The sequence below is a fragment of the Natator depressus genome, chromosome 1 (genome assembly GCF_965152275.1).
Source record: "Natator depressus isolate rNatDep1 chromosome 1, rNatDep2.hap1, whole genome shotgun sequence".
In the NCBI taxonomy this organism is placed as follows: domain Eukaryota; kingdom Metazoa; phylum Chordata; order Testudines; family Cheloniidae; genus Natator; species Natator depressus.
Window position 1 is genome coordinate 212,744,578 of NC_134234.1, and position 20,094 is coordinate 212,764,671.

The 20,094-nt window shown below is 48.4% G+C and overlaps 1 protein-coding gene across 1 annotated transcript in view; it reads left to right on the plus strand.

Annotated features, from left to right (window-relative positions):
• Positions 1 to 8,506: 8,506 nt before the first annotated feature.
• LOC141975063 (antigen WC1.1-like) overlaps positions 8,507 to 20,094 on the plus strand; it is a 57,152-nt gene continuing 45,564 nt past the window's right edge. Inside the window, exons 1-2 of the mRNA XM_074935235.1 lie at positions 8,507 to 8,570; positions 15,274 to 15,588. Coding sequence (XP_074791336.1) covers positions 8,507 to 8,570; positions 15,274 to 15,588 — 379 coding nt within the window. The remainder of the gene's footprint in view (positions 8,571 to 15,273; positions 15,589 to 20,094) is intronic.

The following is a 20,094-nucleotide window of genomic DNA, read 5'->3' on the forward strand; positions in this document are numbered from 1 at the left end:
TTATTCACAACCCCTAGAGCGTGTGCTCCATGTTTGTGAATGTGGGCACTTTCACTCACAGTTTTCTGAGGGCTTGGTGTGATGGTGACCACTGAGGAACTGGAGTTGTGTTTGCGTGGTTGGTTTTTACCAAAGTCTTTTGTTTTGTCCTTGGGTTTGAGGTATATGAGGTTTGGACTGCCCTGATGCTTCATCTGCACTCTTGTGCTGTTTTGTGTTGGCATTGGTAAAGGTCTCAAAGGAGATTCCTGGCTCTTTGGCGGTTCTGCTGGAGGTGTCCCTCTAGCTCTGACTACAGCATTGTCAGGAGAGCTGCACATTCCTGATTAGGGGGAAAAAACATTTTACAAAACTTAACTTTACCATCTTTCTCACCCAGATCTATGTATTTACTTAAAATAAACAACCTCATAAAACAACCAAACCAATAAGCAAAATATATTTACCGGGCTTCATCCATCCATCAGTCACTGATGCTGGTGAATTTTCCTTTTCAGCTGTCTCTTTGCTTTTTCTTTTGAGCTTGTTTACCCTCTGGTCTAAGGATCTCTCATGTTTTGACCGTACTGTGGAGCAGACATGATTATTATAAAACACATGAAACTGTCTTGTAAATTTAAAAAATAAAATACTCATTAGGGTGTTTTTCTATTTAAAAAGTCATAGCTTTAAAACAAAGTAATCCATTTCTGGCTGTACAACACAGGTTTTGAGTTTATTTCTACCACTTAAAAAAAACCAAAAGAACCTACAAACATTTTTAAAAACACATCTCATTTTGCAGAATAAAAAACAAACTGCTTAAAAAAACAATTTTTAAAAATCCATTTTAAAACACATTTTTTCCAGAAACTCCTGTTGGTTTGGTGTGTTTCAAACTAATACTTTGCAGCCATATACTTTTTTAAAAAAAAAACACCGAAGTTTTGCACAAACTCAGACACAGACACACACACACACACACACACACACACACACACACCCCAGCAGTTTAAAACACCAAACCAAATACCTTTTTAAACACCCACACTTATCTCTAGCTTAGGTCCCTGAATCACTAACAATTTAAAATTAAAGCCAACTCTTTTAAGAAGACAAACAACCCCATTTAAAAAAATCTCTTTTTTGCAGAATAAAAACCAAACTGCTTTTAAAAAACAACTTTTAAAAACCATTTTGCACAGAAAAACACTTTGTTAGTTTGAAACACACCGTACCATCAGCTTGCAGCCATAAAACCCCAGCAGTTTAAATCCAACAGATTGCAAGAAAATACTTTTCAATAAACCCACATGCATTTAAAAGCCAATTGCAGAAAATTACCTTCTACTACAGGATGAAGGGTTGCTACCACATGGTTGTTCTGTTTTCCCCCATGTGTGTTTGGGCCTTTGGGTTAAAGAACAAGCAAAAATTTTAGTTCGTATCATTCCCGAAATGCATCAAACCCCTATACAATCTGTGTAATACCTGAAGTTTTTTAATTTAACAGTATTAAGCACAACTTTCGTTAAAAATGGTTTTTGGCTTTTACCACCTTGGCCTGGTGGTGAAATGCAGCTTAAAGTTACTGGTTCTATGCTAAACAGATCACACTGCAATTAAGATAGGTACCATTATTTAGTAAGGACAGCATAGCCAAAGAGTGACATTATATATGTAAGCCTTCTGCCCATCAGATTTGGCAGCAAAAAGGGCCGGGTTCAGTATCTAGGGGTTCTGTTTCAATAACACGATGCAAAACTGGCTCGAGCCCCCACCCAGGGACAATTACATACCACCCACCCGGTGCACCTCTCAGAGGCAATACTTCCCCTCTCTCAAGCACAGAGTCTGAATGTAGCAAAAGCCTTTTAATAAAGGAGGGAAACAATGCGGCATTATGTTGGGGAAACACTACAAACAGGATTCATACCACAAACCATGAGCAAAAGACCTACCCCCAAGTACATTTGGCAGTGTCCTTTTCCCCTCAGGGTCTTAAGTCCAGCAACCCAAAAGTCATCCCACCCACAGTTTCTGCCTCCAGAGTTCAGAAGTTCATCTGCAGAGTTTACCTCCCAGCCTGGATGCAAGTGGAGGGAGGTATGGGGGGCATCTTACATGCTCCGCTGCTCGGGTCGACGGCCGAGTGCCACACCTCTCCATGGGGTCCTGCTGCAGTCTTCACCACCAGCTGCACCTCTGTGCTGCTGTCCACTCCTCTCCACCAGCTGCCCTGCTATCCGCTTTGCGCTCCTCTCCTCCAGCCATCCTGCTGTCCACTCTTCTCGGTGTGCCTCTCTGCCAGCCATCCTGATGTCCACGCCTCTCCACCAGCCGCCCTGCTATCTGCTAGCCATGCTGCTAGCCACTATCCAACTTGTCTTCAGTCCCCCCCTTAACACAGCTCTCAGCACCTAGTAATTTCAGCTCTTAGTGAGTTTAGCTGGTAGTAGGGGGACCTCAGTGCTGGTGGACCACTAGCCCAAAGTAGGTCTAAAGCTTAGACCTAGGTATCAGTGATTTCAGCTCTGCAACATGTAACAAGGCTCCTAATAGAGTCAAAATTAGCTCTCAGAGTAGCAGCCATGTTAGTCTGTAGCCCCAAAACGAAAAGAACTCCTTTTCTTTTTAAAACTAGCTCTGTTATTACACAGTGGAGGAAGAAGAAAGGGGTCAGAGGACTGTTTCAGGACCTCAAAAGGTACCTGCCTGCCTGAATTCACTGGGTTTTAGAACCCATGTCCCTTGCCTAATGAGTACTGCTTACCTGAGGGTGAGTCCCTCCATCATAAAATGCCAAGTAGAGTTCTACTGTTCTTGATTCACATAACCAGGATAACAACCCTCTATTACTCCTGCCCCAATAACAAAGAGATTGGGGATCCCACAGCAGCCAAGTGACCATTTGGGCAAGCAGTCCATCATGCTAGGCAGGGTGGGTGTGCCCATGCAAACGAGATCGGCTCCTGAAGTCGTTTTCCACAGCTCACCAACAGACGTCAGGGTAGAGCTCATTCTGACCCTGCTTACATATAATATATATTTTCAGAGTAAAAAACAGGGAGCATACCTCCTCTTGCAGTCCAGCAGCAATTCAAGATAGTTTCTGTTGAAAGAGGACAGTCTCAAAAAAACTGAGGTTTTTATACCATCCTAACTCTTTGTTTCAAACAGACTTCAAAAGTCTGCAGTTAGCAGGTTGATTCGATCACAACTCTGAATTAATAGATACTTAAGGACTTTAGGCCCCCTGTCCCTAACATTCCGTTTTGTGATCTGGGGTAGGGGAATTAAGTTGTCTGCACAACTGGGCTGCTTTTGGCTATTTTTTTTTCTTTCAGTTAAAATACATTTTTCTGTTTCAATGAAAAAAGCAGTAAATCGCCATATAAAACACTCCTTAATGTTACTGTACCCCATTCCCAAGTGTGGGGCCCCTTACAGATATCAATGAATGTCTTCGGGCTTGTTTGTTTGTTTTTTAAACATGTTTCTTTCGTGCTTAAAGTTTGGAGGTTGTTTCTGAAATAAAATGGGTGTACCACAACCATAGTAAGCACCCTACAAATACCCAGAGCTTTTAAATGTTTGTTTGTCTTCAGAGCAAATGCTTGTTCTAAAGGATGGTGGAGGTTTGTGAACGCTTGAAACATTTCAGTTTTGGGTTAGACCCTTGTTTATTTTTGTGACTATATTATTTTAATGACTTTGAGTTGCTAGAAAGAGTGACCCATAGCGTTCAACTAACTCCTGGCTTGTATTTAAACTGTCCAATAGCATTCAACCAACTCCTGGAGATATATTTAAACTGTCCAATAGCATCTGCAAACTCCTGAGGTTTTATTTCATTTCATATTAATCATAGCTCACCATCCTCACCCACCTACCTCCCTTACGGTGGGTGTACACCCATCAAATTTAATTACTGATCACTAATATGATTACCCACCCTTGTTGCCATCAGAGTTAATCTCAGTCACCCTGTCTATTCAGCAGGGGAGTGGTTAAAACCATTCAGTTCAACAGGGTGGGTCAGCTCTCTTGTACTCAAACACATGTCTGAACCATCTCTTTTTTTTTTTAATTGTAAATGTTACCCGAAATTGAGCCAGCTGGTAAGCTTAGGGAGGACTAATGACCCACGAGAGTTTGGCAGAAAGCAGCATGTTTATTATTCTGATAGCTAAACTCAAAAGAAGGGGGGGGGTCACACTCACACCCGCATACTCATGCTCACAGGACAGGCACGGCACTGGAGATGTCAGGATCCTTCAAGGTAAGTGTCCCACAGCGCAGCGATGGATGGTGCGATGACGGTAAGTCTTCCCGAGGCACGATGGAATGCAACGCAGGAAACCACTGGCCAGGCGGTCTGGGTGAAGGGCCTTCACGGGAGATCCAAGCTTGTAAGTGCACTTCTGAGCACATGGACCCTTCCCCTTTGAAGGATCTGCTCCTCATGGCCTGCGACTAGACATGACTTGGCCAAGTCTGGTTGGTCACACTCCACCTCAGGCAGCGTCCATGCAGTGTCCCTGCATTGGGTGTGTGAGCGCTGCCTAATTAGAGACCCAGACACCTTGTCTACCTGGGAGCTCTTCTGATCTTCCAGCTGTTCCAGCAGCCCATTCATCCCACAAGCATTCCAGGAGGGACGGGGAGGGGGAAAGCCACTTCACAGGTATTCGAAGAGGGAGAGGAGACAAAGTGGGGGAGGGGAATGTAACAGACCTTTTGAGCAAACAGGTTATACATAGCATAGCCATACAGAGCATACAGATCACTGCTGCTCCAACAACAGTAAACACACTTTTAGGGTGTCTCCCCCTCACAAGATTCTACAACATATATTTCAGCTTTTTGCTGTAAATGGGTCTCTTTTACACAAAGACACAAGAGCTAGGTTCTCACAAACTATTTTTGTTATTTAAAAGACATACAGCTCCTTGAAAACAAACCAAGATGCTCCATTAAAACTATTAGCTCACTCAAGGGCCACAGAGACCTTCTAACAGAAACACAGATAGTCACAAAGCCCTTTCCAATAGATTTTTTGTATTTACAGCTACCAAGTTTTATATCGCATGTTTGTCCCCTCACCATTCTCTAACTGAATCCTTTTTGATTTCTTAAGCAGGGTTCTGTAACTTTTTGTATGGACCAGATGATCAATATAATGCTATATAGATATATATAACGCATCTTCCAGTTTGGTCATTTTCTTTAAAACACTTCAGGGTCTCCACTGAATTGCACAGCATTTATCAAGGTCACCCCTTGCACTAAATATTCTTGAGTTCAGCACAGACATTGCATAGCATCACCTATGGCAATAACAGTGTTTAAGAAGCTTTCCAAACACAGCTCAGCACACAAGCCCCGGAGCTTGCAGTTTATATCCATTGAAGTCCAGGCTACACAGTCATGGTGCCGCTGGCCTCGTGCATCTATGACACAGCCCTCACAATCTTCGAAAATCTTTCCCTAAGACAGTGATTAAGGACAGCATAAACTGCAATGTGTACAAGAAAAGTATGACTTTTTTATGCTCACGACGTGGGACTGGCTCAGTTAGTTCCATGCCAAGCCTCCTCTTAAACTCCTCATAGCCGTCATCCTCGGAGTCCTCTTCAACAATTTGTGTCGGTATTGAACAAAAACAAGGTGGGCCCGGTTCGTCTTTGCTGTTTGATGCAACGCTGTCCAGGGCCTCCAGGGACTCGAGAAAGGCATCCTCTAGCTGTTGAGAGATTTTCAGAAAAGAAACAAGTGTAAGTTCCCACTGCTTGTTTTTTAGATTTACACAACCCCAGTTCCTAACCCCATTACACACACACACACACACACACACACACACACACACACACACACACACACACACACACCCATACACACACACAAATCCTCTAATGTTCCTTCTAAATTGTTCATTTACCTAAGCAACATCTTTTCTGTTCACTTTGTCCTCCGGTGACTCCCCCGAGCTGCGTTTGCCTTCCTCCTCCAGGGGGGTGGACAACGAGAGGCCAGCACACTTATCGGGGTGTCTCATGAGCAGCTGGGTTTCGGGGTCAGGTTCTGGCATATCCATAAACAGCTGGGCCAAAGGGCTCCCCTTCGCTGCTCCCTCCTTCTCCTCGGAATTCTCGCTGATGTAGCACTTTCTCTGCAGATGGTCGAAGGCTCTCGGTGCTAAAACAAAGTCCAGAGTTTTCATGGGGGTGGTGAAGGAGTCCATGTTTCCTCTCAGCATTTCCACGATTTCTACAACACACATTCTTAGTAAGAGATGGCCTCTTCTGCCCAGTGCTGGGACTTAGAGTGCAGCACCACCACCCCATGATTGGCAGAGGGTGGTGGGAGGAGTTCTTAGAGAGGTCACATGACCCTCTTCTGGGCAGTTCATTCTGCCCCAGAACCTGCCCTATTTTGATCAAATCTGTTCTCAGGGCAGTCCTCTGTGGACAAAACCCATCCCAACTGGTAGAGGGTGGCGGGGAGAGTTCTTAGAGGGGTCACACAAACCACTTCCAGATGGGTCACCCTGCCCCAGAGCTCCCCCAATAGGTCAAATATCCTCTCGAGGGTGGTTCCCAGCAGCTGAAACCCATCCTGATTGGTAGAGGGCGGTGGGAGAAGTTGTTAAAGGGGTCACACGACCCACTTCTGGATGGGTCAACCCTCCCTGGAACTCCCCCCGATTGGTCAAATCACCTCTTGGTGCAGTCCTACCAGGGCAAAACCCATCCTGATTGGTAGAGGGCAGTGGGAGGAGTTCTTAGAGGGGTCACATGACACACCTGGCTTCTGTTCATGTGTCCAGCTTGACCCCGGAAGTAATACCCCATGGGTGGGACTTTAGGTGACAGGTGGGCGGGGCTTAAGGGGTTAAGAGGCTGGACTAATGTTTGGTTGACAGTAGGACCTTTGTACTACTTTGGTGCAATTTCCTGTTTTGTCATTACTGTTTATTTAAATAGTTGGAGGGCAGAGTGAGGAGGAATGGCATGATTGGGGCAGGGAGTTTAGTAATAATAAGGAGAGGGAAGGATGGGGAAAAGGCACAGCCACACCTCCTCATCTGCCAAGATAGTCACTCACTGTCAAGTGTTTTTCCGGAATCACAACAGAGCAGAGTCTCAAGGAGGGATTCGAAGGAGAATCAGGTGTTGCTTGCACAGATTTTCTGAGGGAGTTTTCTCCATACAGAAAGGGCAGCATCAGAGAAAATGCAAAGGTAAAGAGTTAAAGACGTTTCCCTTAATCCAAGTATTTGTAACAGTTCTCTTGAGGAAGAGCAGGAGGTAGGTGTGGTGCCAGCCAGTCATTATTCTGTTCTATTCCCTTCCCTTGTGCCTGTTCCTTGAATTGTCTGTGTCCCATGAATCAAGTACACTTGTTTCCAAGGAGCCCTCCTGCTGCTGATAGCACTGATGGGCACGGTGTGTGCAGGACCTCCTGCTACTGCAAGAGAAGGTCATGGCCTACTCAGGAAGCCCTATGCTCTGCCTCTACCACTAAGAATCATGGTCTAGACAGGAAACCCCAAGACCGGGGTGAAAGTAACATAAAGTCCTTATTGGTACAGGGTCCTGACTCTGGGCCCCTGGAAAGGGTGGGGCCTTGGGCAGAAGGGGTGGAGCTGAGGGATCAGCCTCCCCCAGCCAGCCCATCCGCACTCCCTGGCCTGTGCTGCCCGGGGCTCCGTCGATGATTTAAATTTTAAATTGCTGGCCCCAGGGCAGCTGCCCCTTTTGTGCCCCCCTTTGGCAGCCTGGGTTGGGGGGCAATGATGTTAAAGCGCTGCCATGGCAGCGCTTTAACGTCATCTGCGTACAGGCCAATAGCAGCAGCCACTTTTTACTGGTATGTTGTACCGGCCCACTTTCACCCCTGCCCCAAGGCCTATTAGTTGAAGAACTGTCAATATTTCAGATGCTGCTGAGTTATTCTTCTTCTATAAAGCTGATCTGAGTGACACAACCTGGTTCTAGTGAGTTGTCCTTGTCTGTAATTGGGCATGTCCTGTACTGGGAATTGGTCTTGTAATGATCACCTTTGGCACAAGAGATTTCTTTCCTAGTTTATAAAATAGCCTGCCTCGAATGTCTCCCAGTTCATGTTTAATATGATATAGAATCTATCAGGGCGAGAAACAGCACGGCTACAGTTTGTGCAGAACTTTTCCTTCCGGCTCCGGAGATTGGGGGTTACCCGATGATCTGAGGCTGTGGTAAACCTGACGTCAGGAGGGGGCTCATCACTCATATATGGTGATGTTTGTTGCTTTTGAGTTTTATTGGATGTTTTAGCTTCATACATTCACAGATAAAACCACTGATCATAACTAAAAAGGCAGATGGATTTGCTATTGGTTCCTTCGCGCAGCTGATGCCAGCCTCTGAATCTATATATTTCCCTTCCACTGCTTTGTTGTCACTTGTCAGACACAGAGGAGCCCTGGCAGGTGTTTAAGTGCAGCCAGAGTATTGAGAGGAGGTGACAGCAAGTCAGGCTGGCAATGAAGGGACATCTCTCCACTCCGGTGCTGTGGCTTCTTCTCCTCTCATTTCAGGACACAGCAGGTAAGTCTCCTCTGTGCTTCACCAGGGGAGCTGGGTCAACTGGAACGAGGGTGGTAACTTTTAGAGTCAGCTTTTTACCATCGGTACCTGGCTTGGACGTTATTACTTTTCTTTTCGGAATTAGACCTTGCCACTGTTATCAAGGCGTTTGTAACCTTGAGATTGGACTATTCAAATGACTCTAATGTGGGGCTGCACCTTAGAACCATTTAGAGAACGAAGCTGATGAAAATGGCAGCAACTCACTGAGCAGGGCATCATGCTAGGAGCATGTTACAGCCGTGCTGCAGGATCTGCACTGGCTGCCCAGCTCTGGGTGGAGGTTAAGGTGTTGGTTAGAATTTATAAAGTCCTTAATGGCCTGCGACCGGCCTCTCTGAGGGATCACTTCTCTCCCCTTGCCATACGGACACAGCTGTGGTTAGCAGGGACACCTGAGCTGGTTCCCCCTTTTTATAAAGGAGAGGGGTGGCTGGCAGGGTGTTCTCTGTGAGGCCTCCAGGACTCTGAAACTTGTTATCCTGTTTGGGCCAAAATAGCCCAAATTTGTTGACCTTCTGGGCACACTGCAAAAGACACTCGTTTGGGGGTTGGGGGTGGGAAGGACCCAGGCCGTGCGTCACATAATGAGAAAGGGGTGGGAAGGAGTTTCTGGAGGTATGTGGCTAGCTGAGTTCCTGTTGAAATGGTCAATTCATGCTGCTGGGATTTGAGTGTGTTATCCATGTCGTCCAGGTGCCAACAGTCTTAGTCCAGAATCCAACAGCTGCAAGGGCCAAGTCCTGGCTCCTCACTGCCCCATTCACTCACTGAAGCCAATAGAAGTTTTGCAATTTTGAAGTGAGCAGGATTTATCCAAATAAACTCAGAGCTGATTCCTCCCATAGAAGGGGGGTGTGCATGTGTTGGGGTGCAGTGTGCAATGCCCTGTTCCCATGGGGGTATCAGAAGCTCTGCCAGCAGGAAGATTTATCCTACAGGAGCCCTGCCTCCGTCCCCCAGGGTTTCTGCTGGAGCAGAGAAGCTTTGAATCCTAGCTGGAGGCAAGAGAAGCCCGACCAGCACAAGCTGCATGGCAGAGGTGCTGCATCAGGGCCACTCACGGCCACATTGGTTTCATTCCCTCAAGGCCGCCCCTGCCCAGTTTCAGGGCTGCTCTCATTCCTCCAGCACAGAGGGGGCTGCAGGCTCCTTGCCATCCCGTGTCCCAGCTCCAGAAAGACTTAACAGCAATGGGGGAGGGGGGAGCAGATCATGAGGTACATCAGCATGTGCTGGTGCGTCTTAGGGAGTGAATCTGGGCCAAAGACTCCAAAACTGATTAACAATAGGATTCAAATTGAATGTGGGACCCAGATATGATTCAAATAATGCAGTGATTGGAACCTGCTGGGCTGGTGTTAGCAGCACGAGAATGATCCATGTGTCTGGCAGGGCAGTGAACTGCTCAGCAGTAGCTGGTTCATGGGAACCCGATGTGCTGCTGCGCCAGCCTGAGAAACTGACCCTGACCTTGACAATCAGCACGATCAGTCTAAATTATTGTCTTCGAGAAGAACCTGCCCTGATGTATATTTCACAGACAGCTCAGTCACTGTGCGTTGAGTAGGGGGCTGGTACCCAGAAAATCCTGACAAAACCAACCATCTAGCAGGTGACTTGGAGTTTATATTTCAGATTCCCAAGAAGTTCCTATATAATGTGCTGGGATTAGAGCCCATGACACAGCTGTACATGACCGGGAAGCATGGAATTCTGTGGTGACTTCTGCTGATCAGACTGACATTGCAGGGGATGGACAATTATGACCACGTGCGGGATAAATTGCTGCACGATTGTGGGATGGTGTCATATAGTGATGCCAAGCACATGTTCAGCTCAATGCATTTTTGTTGGATTGCTGAGGAAATGTGTATCATCCCTTTGATATTTTTTATTTTCTATGGGAAATTTGAGTTTTCTTCACATGAACAGAGACACAGTGATGTGTGTGTTGGGGGGTGGTATACAATATAGGGGATATCACCATGTAGCTTTCCCTTTCCCTCAGTGCCCGAATCCTCCTCCCTGAGCAGAGGCCAGGTCAGTCTTTGCCAGAAGATTGTGTTTCACAATTATTGACCTCTTTACATTGTGCGGGAAAACAAATTTGTAAAATGATGTGGGGTCCAGGCAAACAAATGAGAAAATATCAGGGGTGGGCCAAAGCGGCAGGTGTCACTCCCAGACCCAGATCTGAACTTCCCCATTGTTCAGAGTGCTGGGTGGGGTCATTATTCCAAGTTGGGCCACAGAGGTGTAGCCAGTATATGATAGGTGCAGTATGTAAATGTGATTGTTATCCAGAAAGGTGCTGATGGCTGCCATCGGGGAATCTTTGATCCTAAGACAATGAATGAAAGCCAATGGCAGGACGAGAACTCTCTTTTAGGTTCAACAGATGGAGCAATCAAGATCCTTTTTGTAGTAAAAACAGCTGCAAACAGTGGGGGCTACTGCCAAAGGCACTGGGCACATGGGCAGGGCAGAGCTAGCCAGGGGTTTCCACTGTTGCCAAAGCAGGGGCTAGGATACTGGCGTCAGACTGTGTCTGTTGGGGGAGAAGCCAATAGAAGGAGTTGTGACCGGGATCTTGGAAGCAGAAAGGAAAGAAAGCCAGTTGAAGCTTGCTGGAGGGGCAGGCTGTGGGATTTCTGAGCAAGGAAACTGACAGCTGTTGTTAGTTTCTACTGGGTGCAGGGAAATAGAACTTAGCTAGAGCAGTGTTACAGCCTTGAGTCCTGCCACGAGTGAACATCACTGAGTTAAATCCATTGAAAAAAAGCCCCTATTTTTCTCAGTGCAGACCAGGCCCCATGGGTTGCCTGTGGGACTGCACTGAAGTGAGCCGTACCTGAATAAACACCCCTGTGGATTGCAGCAAAGTGAGCATTTTCTATTTGCTTGGCATTAAAGGAGCAGGATGGTCTGGCCATGTACTGGTGTGAACTGCACTGTTCTCTCAGCTCCAAGGAGGCTCCATAAACACAGTGTCCCTGGCTCAGCCATCCACCGCTCACAGTGGAACTCTGCATGTAGCCGTAACTCCTGGGCATTGTAATGATGCCCATACTTCTCCCAGTCTCAGGGACGGTCCTGGCTCTTCACACCCTGTCCTGGGGGCCAGTTCTCCTAGCCAATATCCCAGGACTGTGTGGCAGGCAGTGGCCCATCCTCACATTCCCTGTGAACTGCCTTCCTTCCAGCAGCCAGCTTTGCCTCTCCACAACCCCCACAGATACAAACAACTCTAGAGACAACTGGGGGCAGGGGGTGGAACTCAGAGCTACTGGGAGAAAAGCAGCTTGCAGGGAGCGGGGGCAGAGTCTGCTGCTCATCTGGGGAAGGAGCAGCCTGTACATGCAGGGCGGAGAGGCCAGGTAGAAAGGGGAGAAGAGGAGGGGGAAGAGCCCAGGGGAGGAGGGCGGGAAGAGACCGGTGGAAGAGAGAAATGTGTGGGGCAGGTGGGGAGAGGAAGCTCCGTTAGGGAGCACAAGGCTATAATGCCAAGCGCCACAGAACAAAAGTTGCGAGGATAAAAAAAAATCCAGTCTCATTTTTCCATCCATCTTTGGACTTTAGAACCCCCCTCTATTCCTCTGCCAGTGCGGGGGTGAGAATCGCAGGCTGAAAAGTCACCCTTTAGTGCTCCCGAACTGCACGACCCCCCCGGCTGCTCAGCTGGAGACTGCGCTTACCTTCCTCTCACCCCTGAGACCTGGAACTGCCATCCATTGCCCAGCACTGCCTTCGCTCTCCCTCCTGGTTCAGTTCCTCTGACAGACGAAGGGCTGGCTGGGAAATAGCTTGACAGCCACTGAGCTAATTCATGCAGCATGGTTCACACTCACACACAGAACTTCTGTTACTGTTCAGGGGCGAGTTACAGACAGAGATACTGGAGACCTTCACTCTGATCTGACATTAACCCTTCACATAAATTATGTCACCATAACACGACAGGTTTGGTTTAGCCTTTTGCAAACAGCAACACTTCCCTGACTTCCTCCACCCCACACTGCCCCTGCAACTTCTCCACCTGAGACCGGGAAGCACTGCCCCCATTCTAGAGACCCCTACTCTCTCCTGCCCATGTCTCCTTCGCTCCTGCCCCCTCCCACTCCTGATCCCATCCCCTGCCTACTCCAGACTCCGTTCGCCTCCCCAATACTCCCTTCCTGTCCCCCTTCCCCACAACCCCTCCCCTACCTCCTGTCCACTGGCACCAGACCCCCCCACTCCATCCCCAGTCCTCCATCCTCCCCAATACTCCTGCATGTGCCCCTGCTCCAGTCTCCCTCCGCTCCCTCCCATCCTCTGCTCCACACCCCTCCCCTCCTCACCCTCTTGCTGCCCTGCTTCAAACCCCCTCCCTCCTTCCCCCACAAGTTCACCCTTCCCCACCCCTTCCTCCTCTTTCCCCCTTGTAAGACCCCCTCTTCTCCCCAATGCCTCCTTCTGCCCCCTCTCTCCTCTCTCCCCCTTCCCCTTTCTCCCTCCTGTCCCTGATTCCTCATCCCCTCCTCACTTCTCACTCCTGTCCCCCACTCCAGACCCCTTCCTCTCTCCATGCAGACCCCCTTCTCTAAACCCCCTTCTCCTCCCCTCCCTCCTGCCCCCTGCTTAATAACCCCCTCCAGCCCCATGCTCCCTGCTCCCCACTCCAGACCACCCTGTGCTCCATCCCGCCCCAATTTCAGATCCCTGTCCCCTCCCCTCCCTTCTGACTCTCTTTCCTGCCTCCCTGTTAACTCCCAATGCAGACACCCCTCCCCTCCCCACTTCTCCCTCCTGCCCCTGCTTTCTAACCTCCTTCCTGCCCCCCACTTCAGTCCCACCTCCTCGCTCCTGCCCCTTCCTACCACCCTTTCCAGAACCTCCTCCCCTCTGTCCCTTCTGCCCCCTGCTCCAGACACTCTCCCTTCCCCACCCTCTTTCCTCCCCTTCTGCCAGAACCCCCTCCCCACCGCTCCCTCTGGCTGACTCATCGTCTTTACCCCATTCCTTTGCAACCCTTGAATCTGCCTCCTGTCCCCCCAGTGCCCTGCTCCCCTCACTCTCCCCATCCTCCTTTCACAGGGTCTCTGCTGCCCATCACGGTCCCTGGGTCCTCTCCAGCCCCCTCAGCCACACAGAGACAGCCGTGTTCCCAGTGGGCTTTAGTGGGAAGTGGCAGCCAGCTTTACCCAGGGCGGCCTCACTCCCACATGCCGACAGACTGTAGGGAGATGGCGGCTGTGATGGTGCCCCCCATCAGGCTTTATGGAAATATACTTATGAATGTATATATGACATAATTAGAATGCGTTTTATGCTACATATGCCATGTAACATATCTCTGTAAAGGTTATGAGCTACTGAATCTATTCATCCTATTTTTATGCATGTATCATTTTTGTATTCGAAGTTATGAATATTGGCTGCATACTTGTTTGATTCTGAGTAGGTTTTAGTGAAGCAGTTGGTCTATTCTCAGTAAGTGCCCAATCAAGAAGCCCTTAAGACAACAATGAACTTGGAGACATTAATCCTCATCTGGGCTTTCCCAGGAATGTGGATTGGCTGGTAAGGAACTCAGTCGTGCAGAGACATGTGACTTGCCCAGGTGACTCCGAAACTCCATTTTGTCTTCAGCTGGCTAAAGAGAACCTCTCCACCCCCAAAGATACCTGAAAGAAACTGGAACAAAGGACAGTCACTACAAGGGGTGGAAGTGACTACAGGACCCAGACTAGAAGGAGACTAGTCTGTAAAAGAGAGCGTCCTGGAACTGACGAGGTTTTTATCTGTATTCAGTTTTATTACGGTATTAGGCTTAGATTTGCATGTTTTATTTTATTTTGCTTGGTAATTCACTTTATTCTGTCTGTTACTACTTAGAACCACTTAAATCCTACTTTCTGTATTTAATAAAATCACATTTTACTTATTAATTAACCCAGAGTATGTATTAATACTGGGGGGGGGGGGCAAACAGCTGTACATACCTCTCTTTCAGTGTTATAGAGGGTGAACAATTTATGAGTTTACCCTGTATTAGCTTTATACAGGGTAAAATGGATTTATTTAGGGTTTGGACCCCATTGGGAGTTGGGCATCTGAGTGTCAAGGACAGGCAAACTTCTGTAAGCTGCTCTTAGTTAAGCTTGCAGTTTGGGGCATGTGGTTCAGACCCTGGGTCTGTGTTGGAGCAGACTGGTGTGTCTGGCTCAGCAAGACAGGGTGCTGAGTCCCAAACTGGCAGGGAAAGCATGGGCAGAAGTAGTCTGGTCACATCAGGTGGCAGCTCCCAGGGGGGTTCTGTGATCCAACCCGTCACTGCAGCATCTTGCTGGCTTCAGCCCCAGTGACAGTGACAGGAGATGGCACCATTTGGAATAAGGGAAACTCAGTGAGTTGGCACCTTCCAACGTGTTCTCACGAGACAGGTAAAAACACCCCAAATCGCCAGAGTGGGGATAAAATTGCGAGAGCTGCAGCACTGACAGCTCCGAGTGTGAGGCCCTGAGATGGGATCAGGTGGAGCCATGAGGCAGCTCTGGGCATGTCCCATTCTCCTGGCTCTGGGCGCGGAGCCCTTGCTGCTGGGTGTGGACTCTGCTGTGATAACGCTGGGGAGGGGGGTCCCTGCTCGCTCTGACCTGCTCTGTGTCTGTCTTTGAAGGCGCCGATGAGCTGAGGCTGGTGGATGGAGGCAGCCCCTGTGCCGGAAGAGTGGAGGTTAAACACCAGGATCAGTGGGGGACGGTGTGTGATGATAGCTGGGACATGGCAGATGCTGGAGTTGTCTGTAAGCAGTTGGGATGTGGAGTTGCTGTCAGTGCCCCTGGCTTGGCTCCATTTGGACCAGGATCTGGAAAAATTTGGCTGGATGAAGTTGCCTGTCGTGGTACTGAGTCTGCTCTCTGGCACTGCGGGAACGAGGGATGGGGTAAGAGTGACTGCAATCATGCAGAGGATGCTGGAGTGACCTGTTCAGGTAAGAATCAGCCAGCTCAGTCCTGAAAGGCAAATCCCCTGAGACAAAAGGGCTTGAACTCAGAGAGCGTCGTGTGCCTGTCACCCTAATGAGAAATGAACAAAAGCCGGAGCAAGCCCTGTCATTATTTTTATTACTGAACTATAATTATTACTGTTCATGTCTCTGGCCACTGAGGATCCCCCTGTGTGACTGTGAAGCATTTTTGTTATATCATTTCCAGTTGTTTCAATGCCACGTCTTTCCTTTCCCTTTGAATGGCTCCCATTTTGCAGTTTGTTTTCTGAATATGAGTCAGTGACAGGGAGGGACCTGTGGCCAGTGGGTCAGGGCTCATTTGGGAGAGATCTGTGACCCAGCCAGGAGCTTCCTGCTCTGCAGGGCTGAAGGTTTCTTTAGGATGCAGTTGTTCATGAGGGCACTAGCAGTGCTCGGACTGTCTGCCCCACAGGGGCCTGTGGCTGCAGTTGGCAGCTGCCATTTTGTAGGGAAAATATTTGGGAAACTTAGCCATCGTCAAGGAAAATTTTAAAGAAAATCATCGAATTAGCAAACTTGCCTGTTTCCCAATAATGTGTCTGTTTATCTATAGCCATTAACGTCTGTTTAAAACTTTTTTATATGATTTTCCATTGGGATTTCCAAAAAGTCCAACAAGAGTTTGGTGCCCAACTGGCATTTACTTTGAATAAGACGATTGAACCTAAGTGCCTACAGGCAAGATTTTTAAAGATATTTAGGTGTCTAAACCTGCAGATAGGTACCCAGTGGGATTTTCAAATGTGCCTGGTGCCAAACTCCCAGGAGTTTTGGAAAATCCCACTAGGCACCTTTGTGCATTTCCAGGCAGCTGAATGCCCTTTGAAATCTGGTCCTGAGTCATTTTTGAAAATGGCACATAAACCCCTAAGGCACTTTTGAAAATGTTACCCTTAGACTCAAATCCAGACCCAGACGCCCAGCCAAAGGAGCTGGGGGGATGCACAGAGGGTGGGGCATTTATGAACATTCTGACCCCCCCTCATAGAGTGACCAGGGAATGGGAGGATCCTCCTGGCTTGACTGGAATTAGAGTTAGCTCAGAGCACCCCCCCGACCCCAGCCTGTTTTGTTACTTTTCATGTTTTGGACCAACCGGTAACAGAAAATTACAAAATCTCTGATACCCTGTCGATCTGGCCTAGAGAGTATCATATTATGGAGACATTTGTTGTGACTCAATAGTTAACGTTACAACTACAGGCCCCTTAGAAATTTTATTTTAAACTCTTCTCTTAACATTTGGTCGGAGTAATACCTTCCTCTGAATATAGCACAGGGAAGAGTAGAATATTTTCCTATAGTTCCAAAAGTTTTAGCAGCTCCCCCTGGCGATGGTGGCTAAGGGTTGTGTTTAATCTTGGCCCTTTCTTGGATTTTGAGTGTTTCAATGACAAACCTTGAAAATCTCTTAACATGGGGGGAGGGGCAGTAGCGGGGGTGGGGGGGGGTTATGCACTTTCCTAGTCTTTAAAAATAAAAAAAAAAGATCGGAGAAAAGAACTTAGTAAAAAGGCGCTTCATTGCCAGGACTTTGAAACTCTGCAGATGTAAAATACAGTGGGCTCTTGCAGATGTAACCCCCCTAACCTGGTACTAACAACGGCTCAATGCCTGGTGCTGCCCACCCAGCAAGTGCCCAGCAGGGCGTCCCGCTCCTCTGAACCTCAGCAGGAGGAGGGAGCTGCACACGAACCAAGGGGTATCAGAGCAGACGTCCCGTCTGTGCACCTTTCTGTAAAACCGCCGTTGCGTCTCCGCTGGAGCTGCACCTTTGCAGTGGGAATAAAGTGAGGGTTGTTCCCCACCCCCGAGCTGAAGGCTGGAGAGGAGGAGGAGTCTTTCCATGGCCCGTATAGTTATGTCCATTCCTGTCACTAAGCCCCATCTTCCCTGGGTAGAGGTGCAGGGCCAGGTCATAGGACCAAACCAGGGTTCCTTACTCAGGCAATCAGCCAGTGACTGTAATGTGAGTTTGCTTTGTACAGACTGAGTAGAAACAGAATAAAGGACTCAGGATTGGGACCATTCAGAATTATTCCAGAAATAACCAGCCAGCCGTCTACAAACTAGCCCTGTGCACTAGATATCACTGAGAACAAACCCATACGGGAGCTGTGACGTTTCTGCACCAAGCGATTTTTGAGAGATGCTGTCCTGGCAGAATACTAGAAAACTTTCCCAAAAGGGTCAAGTATCAGAGGGGTATCCATGTTAGTTTGTATCCACAAAAACAATGAGGAGGCCGGTGGCTCCTTAAATCTGTCTTTAAGGTGCCACCGGACTCCTTGTTTTTTCTTCCAAAAAGTGACAGTGATCCTCTCATATGCAGTGTTGTTGTAGCCGGGTTAGTCCCAGGATATTAGAGAGACAAGGTGGGTGAGGTCATATCTTTTATTGGACCCACTTCTGTTGGAGAGAGACAAGCTTTTGATCTGACAGAGAAGAGCTGTGTGTAAGTTGAGAAGCTTGTCTCTTACACCAACAGGAGCTGGTCCAATAAAAGCTATTACCTCAGCCACCTTGTCTGTCTCAACCCCTTCTCTTCCAGCTTTCACTTCTCATTTCTGGTTGGATTAATACCAAACTTTGACAAAACGTTCTCCTCCGCCAAGGTCCCTGCCACAATCAGTGCACAGGCTGGATGGTGCCCTGGGAATGAATCAAGGCGGAGTAGTGAAGGAGGCTGTTGTCTGGAGGCCCACAGCCTCACTGGTTGCAGCAGTGGGAAGGTGCATAGGCAATAAGGCAGGGGATTGCAGGAAGACGGAGACTTTCCCTGAAGATTTGCTCCTGGCTGCTGTGGGCGAGAGTGACACCAGGCACCAGAACTGAGATGAGGGAATGCACCAGGACGTGCCCTTGCGCCTGTCTTCTTACCCTGCAGAAACGGCACAGACTCCACTAGTTGTGCATTGACCGTGCCATTGATTTTGAGTTAGCTCGACCAATAACGCTGTAGTCCACACGCAACGGTCTGTGTACAATAGCCTCTGTGTTTGGCCCCCTCGTCGGGACCTGAGGAGAAGAGAGATCTCCCTTCCCTGAGGCCTTTCAGTGACTGGGCTCAGCTCGCCCTGTTCTCCCTCTTTCTCTTCTCTCTGGGGCATCCTTCCTGTGCCACTTTATTAGATCCGGGCTCATGGGCTACTTGGCTCTTTATCCCACCCAGCCCACCAGCCTTCTTATCTACTTACTTTCTTTGGGGGACTAATTGGCGTCTAAGTGGTCAGAGTGCAGGCTCATCTATTCACTCCCGGTCCCCTGTCCCAGGGAGACTGTCTTCCGCTATTGGGCCCAGGCTGTGCAGAGAGGAAGCCTCCTGAATTGAATGCAGAAGGGGCAAGAACCAGACTGGGGTTAGAGGGGGAGAGTAGATTGGCACAAGGAGCCTGTGGGGTGGCGGGGGCTGGGGGGATTCCAAGACTGGATACTGGTGTGGGGAGAGAAACTGGGACAGGGAGGGAAAGGGAGAGATGGGGACTGGCTGGGCAAGGAGACTAGGACAGGGAGGAGGGAAGGGGGAAGAGACTGTCAGTGGCTAGGCAGGGTAAATAGAACAGGGAGTCGGGGATAGAAACTGTGACTTGCTGAGCAAGGAGATTGGGAGCTGGGGGAGACTGGGACTGACTGGGTGAGGAGTCTGGGACTGGGAACCAGTGGGGAGGAACTGGGGGTGGGTGAGGAGAGACAGACCAGATGAGGAGCCAGGGTGTCAGGGGAGTCTAAGACTAACTGGGCAACAAGACTGGAATAAGCAGCCAGGGTGGGGTGGGGGACGCTGAGAGCAGATCTACATGAACATTTAGTTTGTGGCAAGCTGGGGGGGTAAATCTGTTGCATAATAAGTGTCCATGTGGTCCATGCTCGCTCACTAACAGTTCCCTAGTGTGCTTTGATCTACTCCCATTTTAAAGCTCAAAGGTCAGAGGTTGTGTTCCAACCCTCCTGATGACCCACCTGGGTGTCAACTTGATTCCGCATCTTGGAAGTCTGTTTTTTTCAGTTTGGTTTTTTTTTAAATCCAGGGACTTATGCACCAAACATTACTTGTAAGGAACATTAAGTTTGCAAAGTTGAACCATAAAAAAATAAGGAAAGGGCAGAATTAAAGTTGTCTTTGCCACTTTATTTTGGCCCATCTGTACATATGCATTAAGATACAGTCTTTCATTACATGATAACTTGCTATTTGCTCCACAGGACCCCTGCCTCATGCAGTGAAGAGAATAGACACTGCTCTGAATCAGGGCTGTGGAGTGAAGTTATCTATAGGACCCCTGCCTCATTTGTTGCAGAAACTGTGTGCTGTGTGTGAGGCAGGGGATTGCAGAAAGAGAAAGGAGGATCTCTTGTTAAGGCAGGTGAACGCTGCCCTGGGGAACTGGATTCTATCCCTGCCTTTGCCACAGAGTTCCTATGTGATACTTGGCAAGTCGCTGAACCAAATATTTCACAGGTGGTCAT